The 26,890-nt window shown below is 51.6% G+C and overlaps 2 protein-coding genes, 1 long non-coding RNA gene and 1 pseudogene across 7 annotated transcripts in view; 1 reads left to right on the forward strand and 3 right to left on the reverse strand.

The window, feature by feature from the left end:
* Window positions 1–220: 220 nt before the first annotated feature.
* Window positions 221–26,890, forward strand: part of LOC147342678 (uncharacterized) — a 40,446-nt gene continuing 13,776 nt past the window's right edge. For 3 of the 4 annotated variants that reach the window (XR_015157074.1, XR_015157073.1, XR_015157072.1), the window contains exon 1: window positions 221–3,356. This is a non-coding gene — a long non-coding RNA (uncharacterized LOC147342678). Of the gene's footprint in view, window positions 3,357–4,323; window positions 9,638–26,890 lie in introns of those variants that run through there. The other variant, XR_015157071.1, reaches the window with a different exon arrangement.
* Window positions 19,227–19,748, reverse strand: LOC147342679 (ubiquitin carboxyl-terminal hydrolase 17-like). The gene has a single exon (XM_086382573.1). It carries the CDS (start codon window positions 19,746–19,748, stop codon window positions 19,227–19,229), a length of 522 nt encoding a protein of 173 aa, XP_086238699.1.
* On the reverse strand, window positions 19,667–20,828 carry LOC147342680 (ubiquitin carboxyl-terminal hydrolase 17-like protein 6). Its single transcript, XM_086382572.1, has one exon. The coding sequence runs from the start codon at window positions 20,826–20,828 to the stop codon at window positions 20,037–20,039; it is 792 nt and encodes a 263-aa protein (XP_086238698.1). The 3' UTR covers window positions 19,667–20,036.
* LOC147342681 (ubiquitin carboxyl-terminal hydrolase 17-like protein 6) lies at window positions 21,577–25,448 on the reverse strand (annotated as a pseudogene). The gene has a single exon (XR_015157070.1). The product of XR_015157070.1 is annotated as a ubiquitin carboxyl-terminal hydrolase 17-like protein 6 (transcript).

A 26,890-nucleotide genomic window follows, 5' to 3' on the forward strand; every position in this document is an offset into this window, starting at 1 on the left:
ATACACCCCTGGAAGTGCTAAAATTTTCTGTTTTCATTTGACAGTTTGCCTTCGTCATCTTCCAAGTCAATACCTATGGATCTAACTCATTTAAACAACAGCAATAAACCAAAAAGCAAATTGACAATCTTGTGTTACGTGAATGCACTGAAAATGTACTTAACTGGTCCCTTGCCGTGTTTTCTAAATATTCTATTATTACGTAATGCTGATGTCAACATTCTTAATATATATTTAGTTGCACAAATGTTCTCACACACCCATTTTTTGTCACCTGGCTTTGCTTGGTAAAGACTAAAAGGCCAATTGCATAGTCAAGTTTTCAGTCGTTTCCTTTATGGCTTCTGAGCCTTGTATTTTTGTGCTTTAGTAACATCTCAACTCTGAAATTACAGAATAAAACGTATTCCGTGCTTTTGTTCTTTCTGTTTTACTTTCACGGTTCCAGCTCACAGTTCACACAGCCCAGCCCCCTGCAGAATCTCCCTTGCTCAGGTTGGCCTGCGGCCCTGCAGTCTCGCGGGGAGGGCCTCTCCGCCGCGGCCTCCCGCTCTCCGCCCGCCCTCGTCTGCCGCCTGGGCCGCTCCGCGACGCCGCGTCGCGCTGTCCCGAGCGGGGAGTCCCCTCCGAGGCAGAGGCCCCGGGCGAGCTCGGACGTAAGGGCGGTCGGCGCCGCTGCGGCCTGCCGGCGACTCGTCCCGGGGACACTCGAAGCGGTTGTCGGGCGCCCCTGGCGGCCGCTTTTAGAGCGTTCCTGTCCTTCCGCGACCTTCATAAGGACTGCTATTCAGCCGGCGAACGCGGCGCAGAGCTCCAGAGACTGGCAGCACGGGCGGCGATAACAGCGGTACTGCGGAGACCTGGGCCTGCTTGTTCCTGCTGAAGATTGGACCTGCGGGTCTGTGAGGCGGTCTCGTACCTCGGTGGTGGGTTGCCGCTTGTTCTGGTCGACCAGCATCTCTCCTCGTCCTTCCATCCGCGGGGCTTGGGAGCGCGCAGGAAGAGGGTCTTCCGCGCCGGAGTGCCTGTGGCTCGGCGGCCAGGCTCCTGGGTCACCGTTAGGGGCGTTCGTCTCCCCTCCGCGGTCCTCCCGCTCCAGGCTCTGGGTCTTGGACAGCCTGGCCGAAGCCGTGCTCGCAGGGCTCGTTGGCGAGCGCGCTTGGGCCCCGTCTCCGAACCTGGACGCGTCCTGCTCCCGCTAGAGTTGAACGTTTAGGCTTGCGTGGCGAGGACGGGCCGTGTATCTAGAAGCTGTGCGGCGATCCGAACGTTTCGTCCGCCTGGGGTACAGCTCGCGGCCAGGAGAGTGAAGGTGCACCGCGCGGTGTCCTGGGGCCACATTTTGTTTTCCCGCCTCGTCTGAGTAGCCGTGTGTCTCCGTCGGCAGACGGCGCAGAGTTCCCGCCTGCCGTCCGTGAATCCCGTGCGTCCTCCCCCGGAGTGGGGCCTTGCCGGAGGCGCGGAACAAAGCGGCGCTGGACTGCGCGCCCAGACGGCACCGCGATCACCGGGCTCGGATCTCCCTGCGCCACGTCCTCGCCGCCTGGAGGCCCAGGTGCGCACCAGAGCCGGGCGGCGGGGTAAGCTGCTCCGGGACGGACGCTGTCGTGTCACCATACTCTGCGATCGTTCGTGAGCGGGCTTGCGTCTTCGCGGGGACCGCATGTAGTTTCTGCTGTTCTTGCGGGCTCGGGGGTTGTGTGAACCACACACGGGTCCCCCTCCGTGGGCGAGCAAGGAGGCCGCCCAACGCGCGGCTCTAGTCCTGCTCGGCCTCGGTGATCAGAGGCACCAAACAAGTGTTTGAGACCCAAAGAGTGGTCGGGGCCGTCCGCTGAGGGAACCAGGGTACGGACCCTGGCTCGGTCTATGGTTCTGGAAGAGCCTCTGAACACAAGTGGACGGGAGGACGCTTAGGGGAGAGAAATGCAACCTGCGGCGAACTCGTAGGAAATGAGTGCAGTGGTGGTGCTGGACCTTCGCCCTGTGATCAGAATTTGTCCAGGTAGCATTCATGCTGTTTGTTTGTAGCCGGCTGGTCACCGCCAACAGGTCGACCAGGTGGCCAGACAACTTTGGCGCTTTCAGTTCTGCTATATTGTAGGTTGCCGTGGTTATGTTATACTGTAGGTTGTAGTAGATGAGGAATACTAAAATCTCCAATAATGAAAATTACTATTATGGTTATTACCATTGTGTGTAATTAGTGATAAAGTTTACCCACAAAATAGCTAGCTGCTCAGTTCAAGATGACCAAAGGAGTTTCAATATGTCTAAATATACGTTTAAAAGCAGAGGGAACTCCCTACAACCCACGAGGCCCTGCCCCATGCCCCGCAGCAACCATTCTGGAAATCCAGACCCCCAAATTCTGCAGCACTAGGCCTCACATTCCGGTCTTGGTCAGTGACTGTTTCCTCATTTATCCTTTCCAATTAGAAACAAATCGGCGGGAATATGTTCCTCTAAGCAATCCCTTGGGCGCCCCTGTTCCTGTCAGCCTGCCTCTAACTTCCCTACATCACAAGCTCTCAGCAGGACATGCCTTCCTCTTTTGCTACCACTCTTAAGTGTGCCCCTTAAGGAAGTCCAGACACTCCTCCTTGAATTTAGAAGCAGAAATCACATTTCAAGAGAAAATTATACTTTTGAATCAATAGTTTAAAATCTAACCACACATTCCTTTGGAAGGAATGATGCTAAAGCTGAAACTCCAGTCCTTTGGCCACCTCATGCGAAGAGTTGACTCATTGGAAAAGACTCTGATGCTGGGAGGGATTGGGGGCAGGAGGAGAAGGGGACGACAGAGGATGAGAGGGCTAGATGGCATCACTGACTTGATGGATGTGAGTCTCAGTGAACTCCGGGAGTCGGTGATGGACAGGGAAGCATGGCGTGCTGCGATTCATGGGGTCACAAAGAGTCGGACACGACTGAGTGACTGAACTGAACTGATGAGATCAATGAATGTAATAATGTAACTCTAGATATGGAAAGAAGCAACAAGAGGAATATTCTCCTGGGCCAAGAGGCTAGTAAGACAGGTGTGGTCCTGAGACTTTTGCTACTTGCAAGGTCTGGTCTAGTAACAGCACACAATGGCCTGTCAATGGAATCTTCATTAGACCTGAGACACGAGGGCCCTGAAATGCCCCCAAAGCATGGTCAAATATGTGGTTATGAAGGGACCCTGCTGACTGGAAGTTGGCACTTGCCAGCTGTCTCTACAAAGATTACATCGTGACCACTGCAAGCTGCTGACCTTGAAAGGAGTTCAAGGTGGAGATTAGAAATAAGGCACTCTGCTCTGGGAAAAACCCAGAAGAACCGGCCTTCAGGGAGTCGGATGTTTTCAGGTAAAGGTTTTTATGAGCCCAGCTTCTCACCTCTTCTTGCACCCAGAGAAACACTAATGTCATGACCCAATGTCTGGTCCTGGTTCTCCTGGCTAGCTCCTCGGGAGCTTTTCTGCTTCTCTCAATCTTTGGGCCATGTGTCTTTAACTTTCTTGTTAAGTTTGTTTCTTCTAGAAAACAATAAATCTCCAAGTGATAGTTTGACAAGAATATTCCCTGGCCAACACCCAGACGACGCTGAAACGTGCCGCCTTATCGTTCCATGGACTCTCATCTCCCTCCGTAAAGGCATCCTGGCAGAGAGCAGGCAAAGGGAACCTAGAGCCCCACAACGCCCCTCCAGCCTGAAGAAGCCAGAGTGGTCATCACCCCTTTCCCCTGAGACCGGGTTCCCAAATGCCTGAGAAGGGAAATAGGTAGATAGTTAGACGTGAGCAGAGTCTCAAAGGGGGCCAAAGAATTGGCCCTAAAAATAAAGAGAGGGAGGAAGGTGGAGACCCAAGGACAGAAGAGCAGAGAAAACCAAGGGGGAACGAAATGCAGGAACGGAGAACCACACCCTGATCGTCCTTCCCTCCCCCATGGTGTAACTACTAACGGATTTCAGGTCCTTCTGAGCAGTACAACCTGTCTCCCCTCCTAGCCCATAGGGAGAAGGTCTTTGCTTTACTCTCCACCCTCCTTCTCATCCAATCAGCAATGACCAGCAAGACCCGTATCCTGCTCCCTGTACCCTGGATATAAAATTGGACTAAGGGCCCCTGTTCAAAGACGGTTCTCTCTTGAGCTGGCCTGCTGTTCTAATAGCATCTCCCACGCTAAGAAACTTTATTTCCCTCTCACTCTGTCTCATGTCAGGAAATTCTTTTCCAACCAGCACCAAGATCACGACAATTTTCCTTACTGTTGTTACAAAATACTGATTAAATTTTCCTATCTAAAATAGGAATGTCTGATTTACTTACAGGCATGACTATAACTGACACAGGAAACCCCACGAGGCTATCAGAGGATTTCTCAGAAGAAAACTACAGGCCAGGAGAGAGTAAAATGAAATATTCAGAGGGCAGAGCAATAAAAATTGCCAACCAGAAAAACTCTATTCACCAAACATCCTTCAAATATGAAGGGAAAATAAAGGTTTTCCTAAGGAAAAGCTAAGGGCGTTCATCACCACCAGATCTGCCTTGCAAAGAATGCTGAAGAAGTTCAAGCAGAATAAAAGAGATGCAAAGTAACACATGAACACATACAAAAGTATATAACACACTAGGTCAGGTAAAAATGTATAGTCAGATTTAGTTAATTCCAATTACTTAGAAGAATGGTATATTAACAAGCTCAAGTATAAAGGCTCAAGGAAAGGATGACTAAAAGTAACTACAGCTAATATACCTTATCACCAAACACACAGCATAAAAGAGAGAACCGGAACATCAGAACATTGCAGAGGAAGAGTTAAATGGCGGAGCCACTTTATTGGCTAAAAAAGCCAGGTTGCCATCAGCACAAGACAAGCTTGTTTTAGGTATAAAATTTTAATGTAAGCTCCATGGTAACCACATTAAAAATCTAGAGTAGATGCAAGAAATATAGAAAGATGCAAGAAATATACAAAAGTAGGCAGAAACAAAGGGAAAGGGAATCAATGGAGACAAAAAACAACCAGAAAGCAATCACTCAGATGGCAGGAGTCAGCTCTTATAATCAATACCCAGTCTAAATGCAAATAGAGTGGGTTCACCAATAAAAAGACACTGATGCTTAAAAAAAAAGACCCAAGTATATGTTGTCTACAAGAAACTCACTTCAGCTTTAAGGATACACAAAGGCTCAAAGTGAGGGGGTAGGTAAAGGTATTTCACAGGAATGAAAACAGAAAGGAAGGGGGCATGCTGCTAAGTCGCTTCAGTCGTGTCCGACTCTGTGCGACCCCATAGACGGCAGCCTACCAGGCTCCTCCGTCCTTGGGATTCTCCAGGCAAGAACGCTGGAGTGGGTTGCCATTTCCTTCTCCAATGCATGAAAGTGAAAAGTGAAAGTGAAGTCGCTCAGTCGTGTCTGACTCTTAGCGACCCCATGGACTGCAGCCTACCAGGTTCCTCCATCCATGGGAGTTTCCAGGCAAGAGTACTGAAGTGGGTTGCCATTGCCTTCTCTGGAAGGGGGGCATAGTAATTCTTATATCAGACAAAATAGACTTTAAGAAAAATGATAACAAACATCAAAGGAGGCCATTGTATGACAAAGGGTTAATACATCAAAAAGTATACACACACACACACACACACACACTTACATATGCAAATATATAAAACAACATTGGGTCACCTAAGTATTTTAAGCAAATAATAACTGACCTATAGGAAAAAATAGACAACATTACAACAATGGAGGGGGTTTCAGCATCTCAGTCTTAGCAATGGATAGATCATCCAAACAGAAAATCAAGAATGACGTGTTGGAATTAAACCAAACTTTAGACCAAATTACATTAAGAGACATATATAGAACATTCCACCCAATGGAACCAGAATACACGTCTTCCCAGGTCTACACAAAACCTTCTCCGTGGACAGATAAGGTGATGGATGGGACACGAGCAAGTTTAGGCGGAGGTCGTTGTTGTTGCAGATGCTGTTGTCACTCAGTTGCGTCTGACTCTCTGAGACTCTGTCCATGGGATTTCCCAGGCAAGAGTCCTGGAGTGGGTTGCCATTTCCTTCTCCAGGGGATCTTCCTGACCCAGGCATCAAAGCCAAATCTCTTGCATTGGCAGGTGGATTTTTTACCATCTGAGCCACCACAGAAGCCCCTAAGAAGTATATATTACATATATTACAAATAATTTTATTCCTTTAAAGACAGTGAAGTGCTGGCTTAAAATTATGCACAACCTACAAGTTTAGAGTTACATTTTATTCAGCAGGAATGTTTAGGATTTCCAAACAGGGAGACAGCACCTCAAGAAAACCGAGGGAACTGCTCTGAGGTGAGGGGGAGCTAGGTTACATAGAAGTTTTGCACAAAGGGCAAGTAGTCAGAACATCAAAGATTATTGTTAATTAAAAGAAAGCCAGATATCTCAAGTGAATGAATTTAGCACTTTTCTATGTGTGGGAAGATGCAAGAGGCTGGCCTCACTGAAATCATTCCTTTGATACGCATCTCAGCTGTTTGGGGACAGGATCCTGTGGTTTTGTCCTGGAAGGAATAGCAGTCTTTATTTATTTATTTGGCTGTGCCAAGACTGGGCTGTGGCACGTGGGACATGTTAGTTGTGGCATGTGGGACCTAATTCCCTGACCAGGGACAGAACCCAGGCCCCCTGCACTGGGGGCACAGTCTTAGTCTTGAAGTAGGATCTCATTTCCCCATCTAGGAAATGAACCCAGCTGCCAGTCCACCAGTGGCTAGAGGCTACAAGCTAACTTCCTTGATTCTTACTCCATTTGAAAGCAAAAATGTTTCAAGGAGGCAAAAACTGCAGAACAGGTGCAAAGTTTTTTATATAGAGACACAGTGCAACACATAGGAGAGCACTCAGAAATAATTTATTTATGTCAGAAGCATGACAGTAACACACACTGGGAGAGGAGCACGGGTGTCCTGAATGGGGAGTGCAGTAAGAAGCTGATTTAAAATACTCGTATATGGAGAAGGAAATGGCAACCCACTCCAATGTTCTTGCCAGGAGAATCCCAGGGACGGGGGAGCCTGGTGGGCTTCCGTCTATGGGGTCGCACAGAGTCGGACACGACTGATGCGACTTGGCAGCAGCAGCAGCAGCAGACACAAAACATCACAACAGAAGTAAAGAAAAGAGATGCAAACTGAAACATATTTGAGAGTAAAAATGATATAACTGGAGATAAAAAGTAAGGTATGGACAGGAATGCCACCTACGTGTCTATTCTGGGCATCTGGGGGATGGTACTGACATTTATGCAGGCTTTGCGGTAGATTACAATGTTATAAACTCAGTTCTGACCTGTTACCTTGAAGGCGGGAGTGGGACTCCCATTTGTGTGTATCGTACACAACTCTCCTGAGATTCCTCTGGAGACCAGTGATAAAGCTACAGATACAGGCATGGCCATGTACTAGAAGGCAGAGACGGAAGACCACTATAGGCTCTGAGTCAGTGACTCAACACGCACCTTGGGTCCAGTTTCTTTCTAAACTTTTCACTATTACGCTTTGTGTATGGGCTCTATAAGTCTTCACTTTTGGCATAATATTAGATCAAATAAAGAAAAAAATAAGATCAGAAAAAAAAGAAAAAGAAAACACTCATATAGGAGTGTCCTTATATAGGGTCTTTGTTTAGATTTGGCCAATTACTTTGTTTCTTTTCTCACACATGGCTGGTCCTTTGCCCCTAAGAGGCTTGTGCAAATTTCTGCTAATATGGATTCCACCACACAAGCCTGTAGGTGTATGTCCACACTTATGGGATGGGACTCCCTTCCCTTTCTGACCCTCAACAAGCCTTCCTGCACATGTGTGCACAGAGAAGTCCTCCTTGACCTAAGGAGTGGGCACTGTATCTCTACTTCAGCAGAGCTCAGTGTTTGCCACTAGCTTTGTCCTTGGAGTGTCTGGGTGAGAGCAGAGCTTCAACTTTACTCCCCTTGACAATCACCAGGTGTGCAGCCTGGGACCCATCTATATCCTACCGTATTTTCACATCTTGAGTTCCCTCAGGGCTCGCCATGGGGCATAGCTGCAGTCTGAAGGCTGCCAGAGGGCAGATAGTCTTTCCCTCCTGAGTCCCCTCAGGGCTTCACCAGCTCACCTTTGGCTGGTGGCTGCAATCACTGATGACTGTGAAATCATTTGTTACTGATATGGCAGGAAATATTCCATTTCTCAATGGGAAAGCAAAAGTATAATAAATTCTGATTCCTTAAAATATAAAACCTGTCAACTTAACCACCATGAAGGATTTTAGCCCTTTTCTAGATACTAGGAGATACAAGAATTGGCCTTATAAACTTGACTCCTGAAAATATCTATCTGAAGACTTGTTCCACCAGTTTTTCCCAGAGCACAGGGGTCTTCATTTCTGCTCTCCAGCCTGAACTGCTTTCAAGGGGTGTTGAAAATCAGCAGCTGCAGCAGCACATTATCTGATCCTTGTAGAGGTGGAAGGCAAGTGACCATTGCAAGTGCCAGTTTGCGGTTGACAAACCTAACATAGCGCGCTTTAATACATCTCTGCTTTACCTTTTCAATATTTTCTCAACTGCGTCCACGTGATATCTATGTCAGCTACAAATTAGCACTTGTGAGGAGCATTGGCCAGAGACTCACCTGCAACAGGGGATTTGCCAGCTGCCTCAGCGGAGATTGACCCTGTGCTGCTGAAGCTGTGGACCGTCAACTTCTGCTGAGGGGAACCTAGGGTAGAGAGCCAGGCACTCTGCTCCAGGGAAACTGCTGGAACAGGTCTTTTAGATAGTCAGATATTTTCAGGAACTGATTTCTTGATCCCAACTCTTACATTTCTTCATATCTAGAAAATCACTAAATCCCTTCATGGTGACATCAGCTCGGGACCAGCAGAAAACCTTTTGTAAAATAAGTGCTTGATTGCATTGAACTCCCCATTCACCAAAATCCTATATACTAACCTCCCCCCACTGCCTCTTTGGAGCAGTCTCTCAGAATTATCTCAGATACTGTCTCCTGGGCTCAGTCCTCGTTTTGCCCCAAATAAAATGTAGCTTGGCCACTGTCACATAGTGCGTATCTCCAGCTATCTCAACGAGCTCTCTAATCTTTCCCATCCTGTTGCTTTCCTCTATTTCTTTGCATTGTTCAGTTAAGAAGATTTTCTTATCTCTCCTTTCTATTCTTTGGAACTCTGCATTCAGATGGGTATATCTTTACTTTTCTCTTTTGCCTTTCAATTCTCTTCTTTTCTCAGCTCTTTGTAAGGCCTCCTCTGACAACCACTTCTTTCTTTGGGGGATGGTTTTGGTCACTGCCTCCTGAAAAATTTTATGAACTTCTATCCATAGTTCTTCAGACACTCTATCAGACCTAAATCCCTTGAATTTATTTGTCTCCTCCACTGTATACCCATAGGGATTTGATTACATCATACCCGAATGTCCTAATGGTTTTCCCTACTTTCTTCAATTTAAGTTTGCATTTTGCAATAACGAGCTCATTATCTGAGCTGTAGTTAACTCCTGCTCTTGTTTTTGCTGACTGTATAGAGCTTTTCCATCTTTGGATGCAAAGAATATAATCAATCTGATTTTGGTATTGACCATCTGGTGATGTCCATATGTAGTCATCTCTTGTGTTGCTGGAAGAGGGTTTTTGCTATGACCAGCTCGTTCTCTTGGCAAAACTCTGTTAGCCTTTGCCCTGCTTCATTTTGTATTCCAAGACCAAACCTGTCTGTTACTCCAGGTATCTCTTGACTTCCTACTTTTGCATTCCAGTCACTACAAACAAAGCTAGTGGGGGTGATGGAATTCCAACTGAGCTATTTCAAATCCTAAAAGATGATGCTGTAAGAGTGCTGCACTCAATATGCCCCCCAAATTTAGAAAACTCAGCAGTGACCACAAGACTAGAAAAAGTCAGTTTTCATTCCAATCCCAAAGAAGGGCAATGCCAAAGAATGTTCAAACTACTGCACAATGGCACTTATTTCACATGCTAGCAAAGTAATGCTCAAAATTCTCCAAGCCAGGCTCAACAGTATGTGAACCAAGAACTTCCAGATGTTCAAGCTGGATTTAGAAAAGGCAGAGAAACAAGAGATCAAATTTCCAACATCTGTTGGATCAAAGAAAAAGCAAGAGAGTTCCAGAAAAGCATCTACTCCTGCTTTATTGACTACACCAAAGCCTCTCACTGTGTGGATCACAACAAAGTGTGGGAAATTCTTCAAGAGAGGGGAATACCAAATCCCGTTACTTGCCTCTTGAGAAACCTGTATGCAGGTCAAGAAGCAACAGTTAGAACATGAAATGGAACCAATTGACTGGTTCAAAATTGGGATAGGAGTATGTCACGGTTGTATACTGTCACCCTGCTTATTTAACTTATATGCAGAATACATCATGCAAAATGCTGGGCTGGATGAATCACAAGCTGGAATCAGGATTGTCAGGAGAAATATCAATAACCTCAGATATGCAGATAACACCACCCTTATGGCAGAAAGCAAAGAGGAAAAAACGAGTCTCTTGATGAAGCTGAAAGAGGAGAGTGAAAAAAATTGGCTTAAAGCTCAACATAAAAAAAAAATGATGATCATGGCATCTTCTCTTCATGGCAAATAGAATGGAAAACAGACACGGTAACAGGCTTTATTTTCTTGGTTTCCAAAATCACTGTAGTTTGTTGACTGCAGCCATGAAATTAAAATATGCTTGCTCCTTAGAAGAAAAGCTAGGATGAACCTAGACAGCATATTAAAAAGCAGAGAGACTTTGCCTACAAAGGTCCATATAGTCAAATCTGTGGTTTTCCCAGTAGTCGTGTATGGATGTGAGAGTTGGACAATAAAAAAGACTAAGCACAAAAGAATTGATGCCTTTGAACTGTTGTGCTGGAGGAGACTCTTGAGAGTCTCCTGGACAGCAAGGACATGAAACCAGTCAATCTGACAGGAAATCAACCCGGAATATTCACTGGAAGGACTGATGCTAAAGCTGAACCTCCAATGCTTTGGCCACCTGATGCAAAGAGCTGACTCATTAGAAAAGACCCTGATGCTGGGAAAGACTGAGGGCAGGAGGAGAAGGGGATGACGGAGGATGAGACAGTTGGATGGCATCATCAACTCAATGGACATAAGTTTGAGCAAACTTTGAAAGATGTTGAAGGACAGAAAGTCTGTACTTCATTCCATAGGGTCACAAAAGAGTCAGACACTACTGAGCGACTGAACAACAACCCCTATGATGAAAAGAACTTTTTTTTTTTTCGTGTTAATTCTAGAAGGCCTTGTTCTTCTCTGGCATTAGTGGTTGGGGCACAGAGTTGAATTATTTTGATGCTGAATGGTTTGCCTTCGAAATGAACCGAAATCATTCTGTCATTTTTGAGATTGTACCCAAGTACTCCATTTCAGACTCTTTTGTTGACTTTGAGGACTACTCCATTTCTTCTAAGGGATTCTTGCCCATGGTAATAAATATAATGGTCATCTGAATTAAATTCATCACAATCACAAATAACTGAAACAGAAGATGGAAGTGGAAAATCTATGGACTTTTAGCCATTTGAGAATAGGAGTCCAGAGTTAATGCCAAGGAATCAATAGACATCTGAAGCAATGGGATACAGCCGGCATACCTTGGAGCTTGTAAGGTAGAGAATCAAACTGTGCTTTTCCCTCATTTAGCAAATCTGTTGTAACCCCGCATTCTGAGAAACAAACTCATTCAGAAGGACATTTCAGAGAGTCAGTTCAGTTCAGTCGCTCAGTTGTGTCCAACTCTTTGCGAGCCCGTGAACTGCAGCATGCCAGGCCTCCCTGTCCATAACCAACTCCCAAATCTACCCAAACCCATGTCCATTGAGTTGGTGATGCCATCCAACCATCACATCCTCTGTTGTCCCCTTTTCCTCCTGCCCTCAATCTTTCCCAGCATCAGGATGTTTTCAAGTGACTCACCTCTTCGCATCATGTAGCCAAAGTATTGGAGTCTCAGCATCAACATCAGTCCTTCCAATGAGCACCCAGGACTGATCTCCTTTAGGATGGACTGGTTAGATCTCCTTGCAGTCCAAGGGACTCTCAAGGGTTTTTTTTCCAACACCACAGTTCAAAAGCATCAATTCTTCAGCACTCAGCTTTCTTTATAGTCCAACTCTCACCTCCATACATGAATACTGGAAAAACCATAGCCTTGACTAGATGGATCTTTGTTGACAAAGTAATATCTCTGCTTTTTAATAATGTTGTCTAGGTTGGTCATAACTTTCCTTCCAAGGAGTAAGCATCTTTTAATTTCACGGCTGCAATCACCATCTGTAGTGATTTTGGAGCCCATAAAAATAGTCAACCACTATTTTCACTGTTTCCCCATCTGTTTCCCATGAAGTGATGGGACCGGATGCCATGATCTTAGTTTTCTGAATGTTGAGCTTTAAGCCAACTTTTTCACTCTCTTCTTTCACTTACATCAAGAGGCTTCTTAGTTCTTCTTCACTTTCTGCCATAAGGGTGGTGTCATCTGCATATCTGAGGTTATTGATATTTCTCCCAGCAATCTTGATTCCAGCTTGTGCTTCCTCCATCTCAGGGTTTCTCATGATATACTCTGCATATAAGTTAAATAAGCAGGGTGACAATATACAGCCTTGACATACTTCTTTTCCTATTTGGAACCAGTCTGTTGTTCCATGTCCAGTTCTAACTGTTGATTCCTGACCTGCATACAGGTTTCTCAAGGACAGGTCAAGTGGTCTGGTATTCCCATCTGCTTCAGAATTTTCCACAGTTTATTGTGATCCACACAGTCAAAGTCTTCAGCATGCAGATAGTGGAGTGCAGTTTATTACACTGGCAGGCCCAAGGCACAGTCTCCTCTTAGCCAAGGACCCCGACCGACTTTTTTGAAAACCTTATATACCTTAAGTGTGAGTGAATGAAGTCGCTCAGTCGTGTCCGACTCTTTGCGACCACGTGGACTGTAGCCCCCCAGGCTCCTCCGTCCATGGGATTTTCCAGGCAAGAATACTGGAGTGGGTTGCAAGTGTACTCATCCCCAAATTCCTTAAACCTAGCCTGGAAAGTGTTAAAGGGAGATACAGTCAGGTTACAGCCATGATTCAAAATCAGAAGAGTCAGCTGGTTAGACATTGTAGCCTACACCAATGGGTGCCATAAAGCTTACAAAGGTGACCGACTATATAGGGGATTATTACAAGCCTTTTGGCAATGGGAAATCTTGGTATGGAATCTCATGTTTGTCAGTCTGGGAGGCCAGCTCAGCCAAAGGCATCTTATCCCCATGGCTACCAGGCACATAGTCCTGAGAGAGAAGACTCTTGAGAGTCCCTTGGACTGCAAGGAGACCCAACCAGTCCATCCTAAAGGAAATCATTCCTGAATATCCATTGGAAGGACTGATGCTGAAGCTGAAACTCCAATACTTTGGCCACCTCATGAGAAGAGCTGAGTCATTTGCAAAGACCCTGATGCTGGGAAAGATTGAGGGCAGGAGAGGATGACAGAGGATGAGATGGTTGGATGGCATCACCGACTCAATGGACATGGGTTTGGGCAGACTTCGTCTTGGGTCAGGAGATGCCTCAAGGCTGAGGGCATGTCACCAGGCCCCCCTCCCACAATGAGCGTTTTCGAGATAGAATGGCACAAGGTGTGTCGTCCCCAGCCAGGAAACAATTGACATGAATACTGATCTGTTGAGCCATTAACAGCCCAAGGTTTGAGACAAAAGTTAGTCTCAAGCAGAACCGATTTGAAGAAAGTGAGATCCCAAAGCCAGTACATAGTTTCATTAGCATAGCTTAAGAAAAACGTTTCCATAAGAAAACCGCATTGGTTAGCTCAAGGTTTGAGAAAAGTCAAGTTCAGAGGGAACCAGGTGTCCTCAACAGAGAAGGGAAAGGAGTCTGCCACTTGCAGTTCGTTTCTTCCTGCTGCTTTGGGACCTCTGGCCTCCCTACCCAGGCTGCTAACACTCTCAGTTGTTACCATTAGCGCCACCTGGCAAGCTCTCTTCATTAACAGCCCATTAACAGCCCAATACAAATAAAATAAAATGAGTTTCCAATAGCAAGCGATTCTTCTTGTTGATTTTCCTCCAGTCAGAGATTCTGGGACTCAGCAACCTTTAATTTGTGGATTTTCCATCCTCAACATGTGCTTTCAAATGCAGTCATGTTCCTTGGGCTTATTTCACTTCGTTGTAAAGGGGAAATGTATGGCACATCACGGGGCGTGTTTTCACAGCCTGAGAGTACACACGGCAAATATCCCTTCCACATTCCATTTACTTGCTGGGAACCACTTCCATGTGAATCATCTGTCCTTAGGGCTCCAGAAAATGCGGGCCTTTCAGAGGCTGCAGGTGGGGCACCAGAAACAACTCCCCTTCGGAGCGGAGCCCTTGGTCCAGTGTCGGTGACTGTGCAGGGAGGCGGGCACGGGTGCGCCCACTGTCCCTGGGCCTGCACATGCCCTCTGGCTGGTGCTGGGACAGGACAGGTGTCCTGGCCACTCCCACTACAAGCTCGCCTGCCTCTGCCCACATCAGGAGCACAGGCCTCCTGAGACCACCCATGCCAACAACCCATCTATTGTTGCTGGAGTCAGAGAACACGTTTGCCTGTGCATGCGCTTATGCAGCTTTTTATCCAAGCCCTCTTGGTACAATTTGAAAACTAAAGCCTAGAAAGAGGCAGACTTGTCTGGAACACAGTATGTGAGCAGAAGCCAGTAGGAAAGTGAGGACCCCAGCTCCCTAAGCCAGTTCGCAGTCCTATCCATCATGCTTGGTTTGAAAGTGAGACCCTAAGTTCCTGGTGAACTCTACCAACCTGGCCCCACTTGGGCCATTATTCTCTCTGCATGTTCATGCTCACACAAGCAGGCACAAACAGAAATAGGGTCCACAGTGGGGACGATGTGAGATGGTAAAGGGAGAGAACACACCGTGTCAGGGCTGGGAGAGCAGGAAGGGCTGGAGGCAGCTCCGCCATGGAGCAGGGGCCTCCATACCCTGCTCCTGGCAACGGGCACTGCGTTCAGAAGTCCAAAGCGTGAGGGGGATTCTCCACGTTCCCCGAGTCCTGCCTGGGTGTGGGCCCTCTCCTCAGTGTTCTCCAGTGAACATGGTCTCAGTCCCACAGTCCACTTTTCTGGGCTGTTAAAACCAGGCTGAGCACACACCCCATTCCCCAGTGTAGACGGTGCTACAGGACAGAAGGACTTGCTTTCCTTTCCTAAACATTGTGTGCTTGCTGTTGGGCCCCCCAAGCGTTCACTCAGTATGCTTGGGAAATCTGTCGACCTTGGTTCTCCACCATTGACCCCTGTGTCTGAGAGCTTGGAAAAATGCTTTCCACTCACAGAGGTCCCTCAGAGGAGAGAGGAGCTGAAGGAACAAGGGCTTGTGGTGAGCAGGAGAGGGCTCAGTTGTGGACCCAGAGTCACGGTTCCAGAAAGAAGACCAGCCCTAACCGGATTCCAGAGGTTCTAATTTGAAAGTAGGGGGAAATTATTGCCCTGTCTGAGCCGAGGATGCAACATGAACGAACTAAACCCCAAAGAGAGGAGAGGAAATGAAAAATGAGGAGATTCCTGGGTCTTTCCACAGCCTGCCTGAAGTACACTTTCACCTCGGGAACTCTGGAGAGCCTCCGCCTTGAAGACCTGAATGAAGGTTCGAGTTAGTCCTGCAATGCTAGCGCGGGCCACCAGGAGGCACCCAGTCGGGGTTGCTGGCTGAGCTTTGCAGGAGCAACTGGAGAGAGAAAAAGGATGGTGGAGGTCATTCTGGCCATGCTCCCGCCTCAGAAACAGCACGCGCTTCCTAGTAAGAGTGATCATCTCAAGAGACCGACCTGGACAGAAGAGGAAGGGGAGCCCCAGGATCTTCACGTTTATTTACTCTGCCCCCAGGCTGTGAGTACTCACTCTATGCCAGGTGAGTCAGTGGTACAGAGAACAGTGCTGAAAATGACCAGCGGCCCGTCCTTTCAAGGAGCTCTCGGTTTGGAGTGAAGAAAGAGAAAAGTATGGAAGCCAGACAGGGGAAGGAAAAGAACAAGTGCTCTACTGAAAATAAAAAAGGGCTTTGTGAGGGAGGGCTTGGAGTCACTGGTCAAGAGGGTCTAAAAGGCCTTGCTGCGGTGACTAGGATGAAGGAAGGAGCTGGGCCTGCACAATTCTAGGAGAAGCACGTCTGAGAGCAGGCAGCCCTTACACACAAACATGAAGGCAGAAGTGAGATGCCCAGGTGAGGTTAGGAATGTGAGCGTTGCCTCTGGAGGGAGGCTGGTAGGAGATGGTGGTGAGTGGTGAAGTCAGTTCCTGTTTCCTGGTAGACGGTGCTTTCTGTTCCTCTCTGGCAGCATTACTCTAAGACTGCACTAATAAACTTTGCCTATTAAACTCTTCACAGTCTGTGAGCTAGAAATGGCTTATGTGGGCGTTTCTGCCTCAAAGTCTCTTTGCTGCTGTGGTGGAGAACTCAGCTTATATTATTTTGGGGCTTCAAAATCATTGCAGATGGTGACTGTAGCCATGAAATTACAAGATGCTTGCTCCTTGGAAAAAGAGTATGACTAATCAACTCAGCATATGAAAAAGCAAAGACAATACTTTGCCAACAAAGGTACTTTTAGCTAAGGCTATGGTTTCCCAATAGGCATGTATGAAAGAGAGAAATGGACTATAAAGAAAGCTGAGCGCAGAAGATCTGATGCTTGTGAACTGTGGTGTTGGAGAAGACTATTGAGAGCACCTTGGCTGCAAAGAGATCAAGCCAGTCCTTCAGAAAGCAGATGAGTCCTGGATGTTCACTGGAAGCACTGATATTGAAGGTAAAACTCCAATAAGTTGGACATCTGATGAATAGAACTGACTCATTTTAAAAGACCCTGATGTTGAGAAAAATTGAAGACAGAAAAAGAAGGAGACAAGACAGGATGAGATGGCAGGATGGTACCACCAACACAAAAGATATTAGACACACTAAATTCTGAGACTACGTATTGGATATGGAAGCCTGGCAAGTTCAGTAAATGGGGTTGCAAAGAGAGGAATACGAGTTACCTACTGAACTGAAATGAACGAATTTCCCTCCTGGAGGAGGGTGACTGTTGCTTTCCTTCTCGGTGTGTAACATGTGTGTTTGTTTGCTCTCCTGTCCTGGACATTATGCTTCCCTTCCAGGACTATGGGGCTTTGACCATCCACGGGTTTATCATAGTTGATGGGTTGATTCCGTTGATCTTTACTAGGAAAAAACGGCCCTGACGCCGCTCTCTTCCTTAGGCTATTTCACCCCTCAAACCTCCGAGTCATCCACCCCGTTCCAGAACCCTACCGCTTTGTGCTTTATGATCCAAGTGCGCACAAACTTGCTGTCCTCTTACCTCCTTCCCATGGCACAGAGAAGCGAGATCAGCCAGGATTTTTCTCTCTTTTGCACGGACTTCCTCCAGCATAAGCCGAAATTCCCATTTCCTCTGTCACGCCGCCCCAGTCGACATTCTTCTCTTTTTTCTCCTCCTCCTGCTCCTCATCATCCCCCTCCTCCTCCTCCTCGTAGTCCTCCTCCTCCTCCTAATCCTTCTTCAGAGGGTGTGGATGGGGCAAGCAGTAAGTCCATTTGAGACGATGGGGCGGAAGAAGATGCGTGGTGATGATGAGGGCGGACTGTGGGTGACTCCGCTTCCTCGTGCAGGGCACGCTTGTTCGTGTTCTCGGGGGAAGATACTGCTCATCATTCTTTGTCCTCTCTACGTGCGGAGGGCATGGTGCGGCGTAGGTAGCCATGCGGGGGAAACAAGCCATCGGAACGTTCTCTGTTCCTTGCCACGCCGACTAGCGCAGTCAGGAGCCAGAGTTGGCCCTCGAGGTCGGACATGTTACATCGCAAATTCCCGGTCTGCCGTTTGATGGAGGGTTTGGGGTTTGAAGCCATCAGCCAAGCCAAAGAAAGAAAAACGCAAGAGGTGGTCGATAAGGGGCCTCGGGTGCCCCTCCAGCGGGTCACGGGCCCATGAGGCAGTCGAGAAAGCAGCTAGGGGAGGACAGCTTCCCCACCGCCCCAGGCACTTTGGAGGCCGGCCGCATCTCCTCGCGTCCAGAGGCGTTTGCCCGGGGCCCAGCTGGATGAGACTGCCAGACAGGACGGGCAGAGTCGGAAGTCCAGTTGCCTTGCTATCACAATCTAGGGTAGGCTCGGGTCTTTCCTCAGTGCGGGGAGGACCTTTGCTTTCAGAAATGAACGTGGCGCGACATATCTCCACTCAGGCACCGGTGCGATGCTGGTGGAGAAGTTTCTTTGGGACTGGTTGGGTTGCCTTTCTCCCCTTGGCCTTCGTGTTGGTGCTGGTGGTGCTGGTGGTGCTGGTGGCGGTGCTCGTGGCCTTGTGGATCGCTTCTCCTGTTTGGCACTTGGAGCTTCTCCAGCGTACTCCTTGCACCGGACATGGAGCCCCAGGGACCTTTGCGGACGAGCGTCGTGCCGGGGACGCGCGCATCCCCGCCTCATTCCTGCCGGACCCTCCGCCAAGTAGCACGAGGCCTCCCAAGGACAGACACCCATAAAGGCTGCTTGCCCGTCTTCTCCCCGGACGCCTCTCGACGTCTGGGGCATTTTCGAGAGCCTGACCGGCCGGAAGGAGACGGTTCATGGACCTGCACCCGCTCTTCCCTGCCCCCCGAAGGGCTCCCGAGATCTTCTCCTTGCTCGGCTGGCTGTGAGCGCTCTGTGAGGCGTCTCCAGGCCGCGTCACTCACCCGAGGCCAGCGGTGCGGCCAGGGAACGGAGACGGGGAACGAAAGGCAAACCCACACCCAAAGTCCCATCCCGAGAGGGCTCTCCCACCCTCGCAGAAGTGGGAGGCCCTCGGACCGTGCCCAGGCCCGCTCATGCACCCCATCACCCCATCCTCTCCAGCGACTTCCCAGCAGAGCCGGCCCTCGAGAGCTCAGCCGCTCAGGCACGAGCCCGTCCCAAGTGAACACCGAGACCCCGGGCACACTCCAGGCAGGCCCCGCTTTTTCCCAGGAGGCTGCAGCACGCACACGGCCGAGAGGAACTCGCTCCTCGTCGGAACTCTTGGTGCGTCACACAGGGCGTGCCGCACACAGCGTGTGCCTGGGCGTCTGCACGCATGTGCGTCAGAGCCGACCTACCGCCACAGCCCCAGAGACGGCCGCGGCTTCTTGTTCTTCCCCTCGGTGGCTCTGGCCCTCCCGCTGGCACAAGGGCCGTTGCCGACGTTCTTCGGCCCCGGAGGCGGGGTGTCCGTGCTGGGACGGTCGAGCCGCTCGTGCTCCTGTTGGGGCGGCGTGCGGTTTCTCCCTCCTCCGTGTTTGGACTGGTGAATCACGACTGCGCCGGCAGGCAGGGCAGACTGGACCTTCCGCAGCTCCAAGGCCGGCTTCGGTCGGCTGTGTTCTTGCAGGCGTCTCCACTGCTCTAAGCTCATCCCTTCGACCTCTGTGTCCCCCGGGGACTCCTCCGACCCAGGAGCTCTGCCGCTGGCGTCTCCTGCAGGCTGCCCGGGGTCTGTGGGGTCAGCCCCGACGGGGGCCGCTGCCCCTCCCCCAGCGCCCCCTTCCCACGCACCCTCCCGGGCGTAGAACACGACGTAGGCGCTCTGGCTCAGGGCAGCGGTCTCGTCACAGGCGGTCACCTTGGCATCGTCCATCTTATACCATTGGCCGTTGCCCGCTCGGACGTAACAGAAGTAGTGTCCTCGCTCACAGCTCCACCCGGAGTGCACCAGCACGGCATAGAGCACGTAGCCCAGTGGCCCTGCCTTCCGCTCAGACGTGTAGGGCTGCAGGTCCAAGCACTGGGGATAGCGCACCTCCTGAGCCCTTTTGGCCCCGCTCACCGGTGTGAACCGCTTCAGCACCAGCACCAGGACCTGGGAGGTGCTGTGCAAAGTCAACCTCTTGGTGGCAGGCACCTTCCGGAGACAGACGCCACAGTCCTAGGCATTGTCCGCGTCCAGCTTCTCGGGCTTCACCAGCTCTCTCAGAGCTTGCTCCACACTCTGAGCCGCCGTGATATCCAGGCTGATGTCCAGATAAGGGTCGAACGTGTCCGAGACACCGAGGCAGCGGAGACACTGGATCTGAGACCTCCAGGTCCCGCCGAAGATCTGACGGATGACGGTGGTGTCCTCGGAGGCATGGCCCGACGGCTGGGATGCACTCAAGCACCCTTGCTGCATGGCATTCAGAGCGAACATCAGAAACTCGTGGGCATCTTCCTGCTGGTGTCTGTGGAAGCCCGCCAGCAGGTCCTTGCGGGGCCGGATCACCTCTCCCGCGTGAAGGAGGGCTCGGGTCACGTGAGCTCGCATGGCACAGAGCGTGCAGGCGCTGCGGGCCGGACAGAGGGTGGCGTGCTGCTGGGACACCATCCAGCTGGCCAGGGGTGGCGTGTGGCTCAGACACTGCAGCGCCGCATTCACGTAGCAGGTGTTCCCCAGGTTCTGAAGCCCAGCCCCCACCCCCCACGGCCCCTGCCAACTCAGGGCGCCTTTCTGGCCAGGCGTCAGCCCTGCTGACCCAGGAGCCAAGTCACCCCGCTGGGGACGCCCAAGCGCCGGCGACGGCCCCTCAGGGACAGAGGGTCCCCGAAGGGCATCCGCACCAGCGCCGCTGGGCCCACAACCTTGCCCTCCGGGGAAGACGTCGAAGGGAGACGGACACACACCTCCCCCGTGCTCAGAAGCAGCCCCCGGGGCTCTGCACACAAGGCCCACGAGGGTTTCCATCTCCTACCTGCAGCTGCACGCCGACGCCTCCTTCCCTCAGACGGTCCGGCTCCAGAAAAGGGCCTGGGCCCCGCCCCCTCGGGCCTTTGGGGGCTTCCCCACAGCCCCACCCCCGCACGTGCAGGCTCCTCATTGGCTGAGGCGGCCGAGGGCGTGCCCACTCCCACTCCCGCCATCCAACCACCCACACTTTTCTCGGGGAATTCCCCTTGACGAGGCCCCACACGCACTTCCGACCTGACCCCCTGGACCAAAGGGCTCAGGATGCAAATGATTCGGGGGCATTGGGCCTTCCAGCCTTGCCCGCTAGAGATTCACTGCGGGGCTTCCAAGTTCAGCACACAAATGCCGGCTGCACAGGACTTCCGTGGGCTCACCATTCACATCCTAACACACGTGTGGAAACATATGTCTGCCCACCGAACCTCTCCCCTTTAGGGGTCTCCCGACCCCAGACCCCTGCCTGAGGACAACCCCTCCCCGGACAACAATAAACCCTTGCCTCAACTTTGCGCTCCAGCGAGGTCCTCCCCAATTTCTATGCGTTCTCACTGGACACTCTTCTAGCGTTCAGGGTCCTAGCACCAAAAGATGCCAGCAGAGTGCCACATATGCTTTTCTCCCTTCAGGGCCGTTGCTCAAGACCCAAAGCGAGCTCATTTAGAAAGGCATAGGCTTCCTGCAACTTTGGATTCATTTCTGCAGCTCCTTTTCTCTCTCCGCTGCCCTTTGTTCTTCCTTTTCCTTCTTCCTTTATCATTTACTTCTTTTTTTTTTTTTTTTTTTTCCTGCTTGGTGTTTTAGGGTTTTTTGAGTTTTTTTTTTTTTTTTTCCATTTATTTTTAAACTTTTTTTTAAATTTTGTGTTCATTTTGTTATTTTTTTGTTGCTTTTATTCTCTTTCTCTCTTTTATATACACTAGTTGACTCATACAGTCGTCTTTCGAATTCCGGGGCTCAAAATGCGGTATAACTCAAGGTATCAAAAAGGTTTCCCTCCTGGAGGAGGATGACTGTTGCTTTCCTTCTCGGTGTGTGACATGTGTGTTTGTTTGCTCTCCCGTCCTGGACATTATGCTTGCCTTCCAGGACTATGGGGGTTTGACCGTCCACAGGTTTACCATAGCTGGAGTGTTGATTCCGTTGGTCCTTACTGGGAAAGAAGGGCCCTGACCCCGTTTTCTTCCTTAGCCTATTGCACCCCTCCCACCTCCCGCTCCCCCCATCCCATCCTAGGAGCCTACCGCTTTGTGCTTTATGATCCAAGTGCTCACACCCTTGCTGTCCTCTTACCTCCTTCCCATGGCACAGAGAAGCGAGATCAGCCAGGATTTTTCTCTCTTTTGCACGGATTTCGCCCAGCATAAGGCCACCTTCCCATTCCCTCTGTCACGCCACCCCAATCGACATTCTCCTCCTCCTCCTCCTCCTCCTCCTCCTCCTCCTCCTTCTTCAGAGGGTGTGGATGGGGCAAGCAGTAAGTCCATTTGAGACGATGGGGCCGAGGAAGAAGCGTGGTGATGATGAGGGCGGACTGTGGGTGGCTCCGCTTCCTCGTGCAGGGCACGCTTGTTCGTGTTCTCGGGGGAAGATACTGCTCATCATTCTTTGTCCTCTCTACGTGCGGAGGGCATGGTGCGGCGTAGGTAGCCATGCGGGGGAAACAAGCCATCGGAACGTTCTCTGTTCCTTGCCACGCCGACTAGCGCAGTCAGGAGCCAGAGTTGGCCCTCGAGGTCGGACATGTTACATCGCAAATTCCCGGTCTGCCGTTTGATGGAGGGTTTGGGGTTTGAAGCCATCAGCCAAGCCAAAGAAAGAAAAACGCAAGAGGTGGTCGATAAGGGGCCTCGGGTGCCCCTCCAGCGGGTCACGGGCCCATGAGGCAGTCGAGAAAGCAGCTAGGGGAGGACAGCTTCCCCACCGCCCCAGGCACTTTGGAGGCCGGCCGCATCTCCTCGCGTCCAGAGGCGTTTGCCCGGGGCCCAGCTGGATGAGACTGCCAGACAGGACGGGCAGAGTCGGAAGTCCAGTTGCCTTGCTATCACAATCTAGGGTAGGCTCGGGTCTTTCCTCAGTGCGGGGAGGACCTTTGCTTTCAGAAATGAACGTGGCGCGACATATCTCCACTCAGGCACCGGTGCGATGCTGGTGGAGAAGTTTCTTTGGGACTGGTTGGGTTGCCTTTCTCCCCTTGGCCTTCGTGTTGGTGCTGGTGGTGCTGGTGGTGCTGGTGGCGGTGCTCGTGGCCTTGTGGATCGCTTCTCCTGTTTGGCACTTGGAGCTTCTCCAGCGTACTCCTTGCACCGGACATGGAGCCCCAGGGACCTTTGCGGACGAGCGTCGTGCCGGGGACGCGCGCATCCCCGCCTCATTCCTGCCGGACCCTCCGCCAAGTAGCACGAGGCCTCCCAAGGACAGACACCCATAAAGGCTGCTTGCCCGTCTTCTCCCCGGACGCCTCTCGACGTCTGGGGCATTTTCGAGAGCCTGACCGGCCGGAAGGAGACGGTTCATGGACCTGCACCCGCTCTTCCCTGCCCCCCGAAGGGCTCCCGAGATCTTCTCCTTGCTCGGCTGGCTGTGAGCGCTCTGTGAGGCGTCTCCAGGCCGCGTCACTCACCCGAGGCCAGCGGTGCGGCCAGGGAACGGAGACGGGGAACGAAAGGCAAACCCACACCCAAAGTCCCATCCCGAGAGGGCTCTCCCACCCTCGCAGAAGTGGGAGGCCCTCGGACCGTGCCCAGGCCCGCTCATGCACCCCATCACCCCATCCTCTCCAGCGACTTCCCAGCAGAGCCGGCCCTCGAGAGCTCAGCCGCTCAGGCACGAGCCCGTCCCAAGTGAACACCGAGACCCCGGGCACACTCCAGGCAGGCCCCGCTTTTTCCCAGGAGGCTGCAGCACGCACACGGCCGAGAGGAACTCGCTCCTCGTCGGAACTCTTGGTGCGTCACACAGGGCGTGCCGCACACAGCGTGTGCCTGGGCGTCTGCACGCATGTGCGTCAGAGCCGACCTACCGCCACAGCCCCAGAGACGGCCGCGGCTTCTTGTTCTTCCCCTCGGTGGCTCTGGCCCTCCCGCTGGCACAAGGGCCGTTGCCGACGTTCTTCGGCCCCGGAGGCGGGGTGTCCGTGCTGGGACGGTCGAGCCGCTCGTGCTCCTGTTGGGGCGGCGTGCGGTTTCTCCCTCCTCCGTGTTTGGACTGGTGAATCACGACTGCGCCGGCAGGCAGGGCAGACTGGACCTTCCGCAGCTCCAAGGCCGGCTTCGGTCGGCTGTGTTCTTGCAGGCGTCTCCACTGCTCTAAGCTCATCCCTTCGACCTCTGTGTCCCCCGGGGACTCCTCCGACCCAGGAGCTCTGCCGCTGGCGTCTCCTGCAGGCTGCCCGGGGTCTGTGGGGTCAGCCCCGACGGGGGCCGCTGCCCCTCCCCCAGCGCCCCCTTCCCACGCACCCTCCCGGGCGTAGAACACGACGTAGGCGCTCTGGCTCAGGGCAGCGGTCTCGTCACAGGCGGTCACCTTGGCATCGTCCATCTTATACCATTGGCCGTTGCCCGCTCGGACGTAACAGAAGTAGTGTCCTCGCTCACAGCTCCACCCGGAGTGCACCAGCACGGCATAGAGCACGTAGCCCAGTGGCCCTGCCTTCCGCTCAGACGTGTAGGGCTGCAGGTCCAAGCACTGGGGATAGCGCACCTCCTGAGCCCTTTTGGCCCCGCTCACCGGTGTGAACCGCTTCAGCACCAGCACCAGGACCTGGGAGGTGCTGTGCAAAGTCAACCTCTTGGTGGCAGGCACCTTCCGGAGACAGACGCCACAGTCCTAGGCATTGTCCGCGTCCAGCTTCTCGGGCTTCACCAGCTCTCTCAGAGCTTGCTCCACACTCTGAGCCGCCGTGATATCCAGGCTGATGTCCAGATAAGGGTCGAACGTGTCCGAGACACCGAGGCAGCGGAGACACTGGATCTGAGACCTCCAGGTCCCGCCGAAGATCTGACGGATGACGGTGGTGTCCTCGGAGGCATGGCCCGACGGCTGGGATGCACTCAAGCACCCTTGCTGCATGGCATTCAGAGCGAACATCAGAAACTCGTGGGCATCTTCCTGCTGGTGTCTGTGGAAGCCCGCCAGCAGGTCCTTGCGGGGCCGGATCACCTCTCCCGCGTGAAGGAGGGCTCGGGTCACGTGAGCTCGCATGGCACAGAGCGTGCAGGCGCTGCGGGCCGGACAGAGGGTGGCGTGCTGCTGGGACACCATCCAGCTGGCCAGGGGCGGCGTGTGGCTCAGACACTGCAGCGCCGCATTCACGTAGCAGGTGTTCCCCAGGTTCTGAAGCCCAGCCCCCACCCCCCACGGCCCCTGCCAACTCAGGGCGCCTTTCTGGCCAGGCGTCAGCCCTGCTGACCCAGGAGCCAAGTCACCCCGCTGGGGACGCCCAAGCGCCGGCGACGGCCCCTCAGGGACAGAGGGTCCCCGAAGGGCATCCGCACCAGCGCCGCTGGGCCCACAACCTTGCCCTCCGGGGAAGACGTCGAAGGGAGACGGACACACACCTCCCCCGTGCTCAGAAGCAGCCCCCGGGGCTCTGCACACAAGGCCCACGAGGGTTTCCATCTCCTACCTGCAGCTGCACGCCGACGCCTCCTTCCCTCAGACGGTCCGGCTCCAGAAAAGGGCCTGGGCCCCGCCCCCTCGGGCCTTTGGGGGCTTCCCCACAGCCCCACCCCCGCACGTGCAGGCTCCTCATTGGCTGAGGCGGCCGAGGGCGTGCCCACTCCCACTCCCGCCATCCAACCACCCACACTTTTCTCGGGGAATTCCCCTTGACGAGGCCCCACACGCACTTCCGACCTGACCCCCTGGACCAAAGGGCTCAGGATGCAAATGATTCGGGGGCATTGGGCCTTCCAGCCTTGCCCGCTAGAGATTCACTGCGGGGCTTCCAAGTTCAGCACACAAATGCCGGCTGCACAGGACTTCCGTGGGCTCACCATTCACATCCTAACACACGTGTGGAAACATATGTCTGCCCACCGAACCTCTCCCCTTTAGGGGTCTCCCGACCCCAGACCCCTGCCTGAGGACAACCCCTCCCCGGACAACAATAAACCCTTGCCTCAACTTTGCGCTCCAGCGAGGTCCTCCCCAATTTCTATGCGTTCTCACTGGACACTCTTCTAGCGTTCAGGGTCCTAGCACCAAAAGATGCCAGCAGAGTGCCACATATGCTTTTCTCCCTTCAGGGCCGTTGCTCAAGACCCAAAGCGAGCTCATTTAGAAAGGCATAGGCTTCCTGCAACTTTGGATTCATTTCTGCAGCTCCTTTTCTCTCTCCGCTGCCCTTTGTTCTTCCTTTTCCTTCTTCCTTTATCATTTACTTCTTTTTTTTTTTTTTTCCTGCTTGGTGTTTTAGGGTTTTTTGAGTTTTTTTTTTTTTTTTCCATTTATTTTTAAACTTTTTTTTAAATTTTGTGTTCATTTTGTTATTTTTTTGTTGCTTTTATTCTCTTTCTCTCTTTTATATACACTAGTTGACTCATACAGTCGTCTTTCGAATTCCGGGGCTCAAAATGCGGTATAACTCAAGGTATCAAAAAGGTTTCCCTCCTGGAGGAGGATGACTGTTGCTTTCCTTCTCGGTGTGTGACATGTGTGTTTGTTTGCTCTCCCGTCCTGGACATTATGCTTGCCTTCCAGGACTATGGGGGTTTGACCGTCCACAGGTTTACCATAGCTGGAGTGTTGATTCCGTTGGTCCTTACTGGGAAAGAAGGGCCCTGACCCCGTTTTCTTCCTTAGCCTATTGCACCCCTCCCACCTCCCGCTCCCCCCATCCCATCCTAGGAGCCTACCGCTTTGTGCTTTATGATCCAAGTGCTCACACCCTTGCTGTCCTCTTACCTCCTTCCCATGGCACAGAGAAGCGAGATCAGCCAGGATTTTTCTCTCTTTTGCACGGATTTCGCCCAGCATAAGGCCACCTTCCCATTCCCTCTGTCACGCCACCCCAATCGACATTCTCCTCCTCCTCCTCCTCCTCCTCCTCCTCCTCCTCC

Source organism: Bos grunniens, chromosome 28 (genome assembly GCF_055505025.1).
Source record: "Bos grunniens cultivar Pamir isolate PY7600 chromosome 28, Bosgru_T2T1.0, whole genome shotgun sequence".
NCBI classification, from domain to species: Eukaryota; Metazoa; Chordata; class Mammalia; order Artiodactyla; family Bovidae; genus Bos; species Bos grunniens.